The 6556-nt window shown below is 42.8% G+C and overlaps 1 protein-coding gene across 1 annotated transcript; it reads right to left on the bottom strand.

The window, feature by feature from the left end:
- Positions 1-473: 473 nt before the first annotated feature.
- On the bottom strand, positions 474-4688 carry LOC143285600 (2'-5'-oligoadenylate synthase 2-like). Its single transcript, XM_076592995.1, has 5 exons — positions 4645-4688; positions 3016-3119; positions 2566-2634; positions 1235-1413; positions 474-513 (listed from the first exon to the last, which is right to left on the bottom strand). The coding sequence occupies exons 1-5, from the start codon at positions 4670-4672 to the stop codon at positions 474-476; spliced, it is 420 nt and encodes a 139-aa protein (XP_076449110.1). The 5' UTR covers positions 4673-4688.
- Between the last annotated feature and the right edge of the window lie 1868 nt (positions 4689-6556).

Here is a 6556-nt window from a genome sequence, read left to right as displayed (position 1 = left end):
GTCGGGCCTTGAGTACATGCATATGTATTCTGTGCCTGTCAGAGTGGATTTCGTTTGCAGAATTTTGGGGGACTTCAGTTCTCATCACCCTAACAGTTCTCAGATTTGTAACATCGGCCTTGCTCCCTGGAAATGAAATGAATCTCAACCGCATCACCCTATGATGCCAAAACCATTGGCACCACTGACTCTCACGAAGCAGAAGGCGGGAGAAGGATATGTGAGGGTGGGTGGTGGGTGGGGGTGGGGGTTGGGGATCGGTGGTCGATGAGAGGGGGTGGTGGGGGTGGGGGAGACCCTAGAATGTCCAGATGTATCCCTGATGTTTGTTTCCCTGTTTTCGTCAGACACTCAACACAGACCATGCAATTCACTGACCTCTTTGGCCGTTTCTGAAAGGATTAATTAAACAAGGGAAGGCCCGGGGATTTCCTTCCTCTTTTTTCAAACAGAAGCAAGCAGCCAATGACAACCTAAACATCCATGGTTCCCTGGGGACTGCCGACGCTGCGACTGCGACAGACGAAGCCGGTTGTGGCCAACCTTGTGCTGGGGACTCGGAATGGCCGCAATAGCTGAATGGTTAAAGCGTTGAACTTTCAATCTGAGGGTCCCGGGTTCAAATCTCAGTGGCGCCTGGTGGGAAAAGGGTGGGGATTTTTCCGATCTCCCAGGTCAACATATGTTCAGACCTGCTTGTGCCTGAACCCCCTTCGTGTGTTTTCGCACGCAGATCAAATACGCACGTTAAAGATCCTGTAATCCATGCCAGCGTTCGGTAGGTTATGGAAACAAGAACATACCCAGCATGTACCCCCACCCCCCGAAAACGGAGTATGGCTGCGTACATGGCGGGGTAAATAAACAAAACGGTCATTCACGTAAAATGTTAAATGTTACATGTTTGTCTGAGTGTGTATGTATGCGTGCCTAAAATCTGATTGAATGACAGGAAACGAATGATAAGCGCACAATGGCAGCCTTCAGTCGGCTCTTCCCAGGTAGGGTAGCCTGTTGTGCAAATGACCCCGTGTTTGTAAAGCGCTTAGAGCTTGGTGTCTGACCGAGGATAGGCGCTATATAAGTATCCATATCAATCAATCAATCAGTCAATGAGTGGCGTGGGAGTAAAACCACTGAAATCGGTGCAGATAATGTGGTAGGGGAAAAAAAGAAAAAAAAAAGAAAAAAAAAAAAAAAGAAAAGAAAAGAAAAAGAAGAACGAGTCACGTACCGCATGTAGTCGGCACTTCTGTAGTTGTCACTAAAAGCCACCCTGATAGAGCGACAGTGCGCCAGGAGAGTCAGCACTTTACGGAACAGGTCGTTTGTGCCCACGGCCCAGCCCATGGCCCGGGCTTCATGGATGGTCAGTAGCTCCAGCGTGTAGGAGCGAATGTCCACCTCCCTTTCCTGGTCAGTCAGCATAAAGTCTGTCACTCACAGCCCAGCACCTTGCAGGCACTGAACATCAAATGGTTTGAATTGTAGCGCGTGTGCCTAATTTTTAGCCTATCTCTCACTCTCTTCCAAACACTTCGTGGAGCAAGACACAAAACTATCGACTTAGGGTTCATACTGATCCTACATCTAACACATTATTTCTTATGACATCCATGCCCCAAGACTCAAAACTAACTGATGTCGGTAAACAACGAACTTTTTTTTTTTTTTTAATGTAATAATCATCTCAATAGAATCCACACAACAAAATAATATGCCAGAAATACCCGATTGTGATGATATGATTTCCGCTAAGTGTTTCCTTTTAGTTTTTCTAAATTGAAAAACAACAAAAGAATGCGCGCGCGCGCACACTCACTCACTCACTCACACACACACACACACACACACAAACACACACCAGCAAAACAAATCTGTGACCATCAATTTTTTCTGAAAAAAGAAGGATTGTACGAGTCCTGTAGTCAGCGTTCAATTACATAGAGATTAGGTGAGGATGAAACAGACAGACAGACAGACAGACAGACAAACAGAAAGAAAGAATGAATGGTTTATTCATTACAGGTCAAGGTCCCTAACTGAAGGGTATTTGACAACATATAGATATGGTCTCTCGAAAAGCAAAGTCGTAGTGAGCAAAGATTACTTTTGAACCCTTTCATTTGTCTAAAATATGGATTTGCCAATTGTGCCGATTAAAGTCGATTACGGTCTTTGGTGAAAGTCATGAATAAATTAATAACTCGACATTTCATACGTCTTAACTGAGCCACACATGCCCATATCCATATCTAAAAAGACATGTTCGTACATTGGTAACCCACTTATTTATTTTTTTTTTTTGCCTACAGCATCGAGATGGAGTAGCGTTGAGTATATCAATACTTAACAAGACAGCGTATTTTCTTCCAGGAAAGCAAGCTTTAATCAATATTGTATACACTGCGTAGCAGAATTGATCGTAATTGGGTGTCTGTTGGTTTCGCCGTAAACAAAATCGTTTGGTGTTTGTTTATCTACCGCCAAAAACACGCTACAGATAGCCAGAGAAAAGAGAAAATGGGTGGTGGGGGTGGTGAGGGGATAGGAGTGGGCCTTCACCTTTTTCCAGAATTTCAGAAGTCGAATGACTCTCTTCACAGCCTCTCCCTGTGGCTTCACAAAGTCAATCTGTAAAACACAAACACGGTGAAGGAACCTGAGAGTTTCTGGAAACGCCTGAGCCACTCTCCAGCTACATGCATGATCGTTGTGCTTCACAGTGTGTGTGTGTGTGTGTGTATGTGTGTGTGTGTGTGTGTGTGTGTGTGTGTGTGTGTGTGTGTGTGTGTGTGTGTGATTACGCAGAAGAAAGTAGTGTTAGTTTTCAAGTATATTTCATATTCTTCAAAACAACTTTCTCTTGAATGGCATACACGACACTTTACTATTTTTTTAACAGGAAATTTAAAATAATTCTACAAAGAGAACTTTTAGTTTATCATACAGTTATTATAATACTAAATTATATCCAGCATACACATTTTCGTCATGATGTAAATACTACAGTACCTGCCAATGTGCCAGAGAAACTGATAATTCCTGGGCTGCTTTCTTCTCGCCTTCTGGGTAGAATCTCATCTCTTGGTATACGTCTCGTAAAGGTTCTTGCACATCTGCCAAGGACATTATCATTTTTAACACAGAAAACGATCACTTGTGTCGAATTTTCAAATTAATCACAGCTTTGCTTCTCTGTGCTGGGATTCACTGATGTATTTTGAGAGTGACTATAATCACTGAATACGTAAAACAAAGAAGAATTTATTTCAACAGAAACAATATTCTTAGCGTTTCCTTTGACAACAGAAAAGGAGGAACTTATTTCAGCTTGCTTAGATGATAATCCTGATAACTGCTGACCAGTGGGGGGGGTGGGGGTGGGGGAGCTGGGGGGGTTGGGGGCGGGGGGCATAGACCTGGAGGAATATAGATCCTGGGAAACATAGACCGACCTACTTTGGTGTGTGTATGTGGGGGCGGATGGCGGGAGGGTAGTGGGGGAACATGGAGCTTGAGGAACTTAGACCTGGAGAACATACACTCAGGTGAATACAGACATGCTTCCGCTACAGGTCATTTTGAATGACCGGAGAAAATGTCTGCTTCCCTGTCTCGTAATATGCATATTAGTAAAAAAAAAAAAAAAAAAAAAGGAATTTTTCAAAACGCAAGAAATATGCAGTTATGAAAAACATTTTACTACGCACCTCACCTTTAACGCTTATTTGAGTCAAATTCTGATGCTTCCATGAGTTTCACTTTCAGTTTATCAGTGAGGTGTCACTGCGTTCAGTCACATCGAATACACGCTACACGCCTTGACCAGCAGCACATTCCAATGCGTTTAGTCAGCAGCAGAACGAAAGTATGGTCGTGTTTTACTGATTACCTGCCTGTCAGTTTACATTTATTTGCTTATTTATCATCATTGTTGTCTTATTTATTTATTTATCATTATTATCAAGTTATTATTTTATTATTATTTTCATTACCACTACGTTTTTTATATCATAATTATTTATTTATTTATTTATTTATTTATTTATGTAAGCTTATCTCTCTCTCTCTCTCTCTAAATATATATATATATATTTTTTTTTTCTCAAGACCAGAGAGAGAGAGAGAGAGAGAGGGGGGGGGGGGGGGGAGAAGGAAAGAAAAACTGAAGGAAAGAAAATAAGAACACGCTACAGCACAAGAAACACACGCACGCATAGGCTCTCTCTCTCTCTCTCTCTCTCTCTCTCTCTCTCTCTCTCTCTCTCTCACACACACACACACACACACACACACACAAAACACGCTACAGTACAAAAAACACACGCACGCATAGACACACACACACACACACGCACACACACACACATCACACGCACACACATTCACACATACACATGCGCGTACACACACACACACACACACACACACACACACACATACACACATACATACATACATACATACACAACACCCTTCACCACGCATAATCATGTTGGAGAGAGCGGGGCGTGGGAAGAAAAAAGAAAGACCGAAAATCAATATACTGCAGTACAGTGCAGTACAGTATTGTATTTTACTGTACTGTACAATACAATACATCATCTGAGAAAGTGGTTTTCAAGAATTCCCTGAGCCTACCACATATAAGCGTTCCAAGTAAACGCATCCCCCTGTCTCAGTGTACGGCTATGCAGTCAGATAGCGACAACACGATGTGTGATCCATGACCAACTCACTGTCAGTGTCCTTCTCTGTACATTTCCCACCCTGTTTGTTCTACTTTTCGGGGGCGAGGCTCCACTAAAAAGAATGTAAAGAATATGTACATAACTCGTTTATCTCTTAGAACACATCTTTTAGAACTCACTCCGGACGACAGAACACTATAGCGGTTTTCCTCAGGGGGTAGCATAAAAATTGCAGCTACACCGGGCATTGCGAAGATGTCAAGGGTCGAATGGAAACTTTTTTCGTGACCTTGGTACCTCACATGACAAGCTAATCTGCATACGTATCGAAAATGGCGTCGCAGGCGATACAAGTGGAAGTTATTGGAGCAAACTAGATCACGACAGCGGCTTTTTACTGCTGCTGAAGTGATTGAAATGCTTCAAACTGAAGGTTTCGACATCGACGAGGATGATGAAGACGTTGAATAAAGTATCTGCAGTGAAGAAAGCTACCAGCAAGAAGTTACTGACAGTGGCTCAGCTTCTGAGGGCTGTGAAGAGAGGGAGGGGGGGGGGTGTACACAGACGTTGGAAGAGGGGTCAGTGGGTCAAGTACAGGGAGTTTCATTCAGTTACTTTGTGTGTTGTATTTTTTGTGATTTTTTTTCCAAACCCTAACAAGTGGGTCGTCTGCAGGGGAAAACAATGGAGAAAACTTTTCGTTCGTAGTGAGTTAGAAAAATTCAACAATAACGTATCAGTGCTAGTGGCAGTGATGATTAATGTTCATGGGGTAATGTTTAGTATTAGAGGCACCATGGCAGAATCGGTTCAGGTACTGGACATAATAAGCATAAAATAAGAATAACTTTATCATGTCATTGAGAGAAATTACATCAGGTGCAGCAAAACAGTTTCAGTTTCAGTAGCTCAAGGAGGCGTCACTGCGTTCGGACAAATTCATATACGCTACACCACATCTGCCAAGCAGATGCCTGACCAGCAACGGAACCCAACGCGCTTAGTCAGGCCTTGAGAAAAACAAAAGCAGACAATTACTCAACACAAAAACATAAACATGACTTAAAGAGAATTAATAACATATAAGACATTAATACAAAAAGTATTGCATACATATTCACTTTATTAAAATATTGTAATTTGTCATTATTGTAAACACATTGAAATACACCAAGGCTAACATTGTATGTATCATAATCATAATCTAATGCAATGTTCACCAGTGATCAGGATTTGAGGCCCCTTTGGGTACGGTGTTGTGCCCATGGGAAATGCATTTTACTCCGATCTCCACCATTTCACCCAGGTCAGGGAAGGAAGGAGAGGATTGTTCCCCATCTTTCTTATGCCTAGCCCCTGACACAGTATATATGTATTTGTATTTCTTTTTATCACAACAGATTTCTCTGTGTGAAATTTGGGTTGTTATCCCCAGGGAGAGCGCGTCGCTACACTGAGAGCGCCACCCATTTTTTTGTATTTTTTCCTGCGTGCAGTTTTATTTGTTTTTCCTATCGTAGTGGATTTTTCTACAGAATTCTGCCAGGGACAACCCTTTTGTTGCCGTGGGTTCTTTTACGTGCGCTAAGTGCATGCTGCACACGGGCCCTCGGTTTATCGTCTCATCCGAATGACTAGCGTCCAGACCACCACTCAAGGTCTAGTGGAGCGGGAGAAAATACCGGCGGCTGAGCCGTGATTCGAACCAGCGCGCTCAGATTCTCTCGCTTCCTAGACGGACACGTTACCTCTTGGCCATCACTGCATGATAGTCAGTCGTGTCCGACTATGACCGTCAGAACAGCAGAGAATGCAGCTGCTGTCCCAACCATCTGGACTAGAATTTTGATTAAAGTGGA

This window comes from Babylonia areolata, chromosome 9 (genome assembly GCF_041734735.1).
Source record: "Babylonia areolata isolate BAREFJ2019XMU chromosome 9, ASM4173473v1, whole genome shotgun sequence".
NCBI classification, from domain to species: Eukaryota; Metazoa; Mollusca; class Gastropoda; order Neogastropoda; family Buccinidae; genus Babylonia; species Babylonia areolata.
Note: the sequence above shows the minus strand (reverse complement) of the source record. Positions and strands in the feature narration are given on the sequence as shown.

Coding starts and splice junctions, on each gene's coding strand:
- LOC143285600 (XM_076592995.1), bottom strand. CDS start 4,672: ATGCGTTTACTTGGAACGCTTATATGTG. Junction 3,120..4,644: donor ACTTGGAACGCTTATATGTG/GTAGGCTCAGGG, acceptor TGTCCTTGGCAG/ATGTGCAAGAACCTTTACGA. Junction 514..1,234: donor AGAAGTGCCGACTACATGCG/GTACGTGACTCG, acceptor CGTCTGTCGCAG/TCGCAGCGTCGGCAGTCCCC.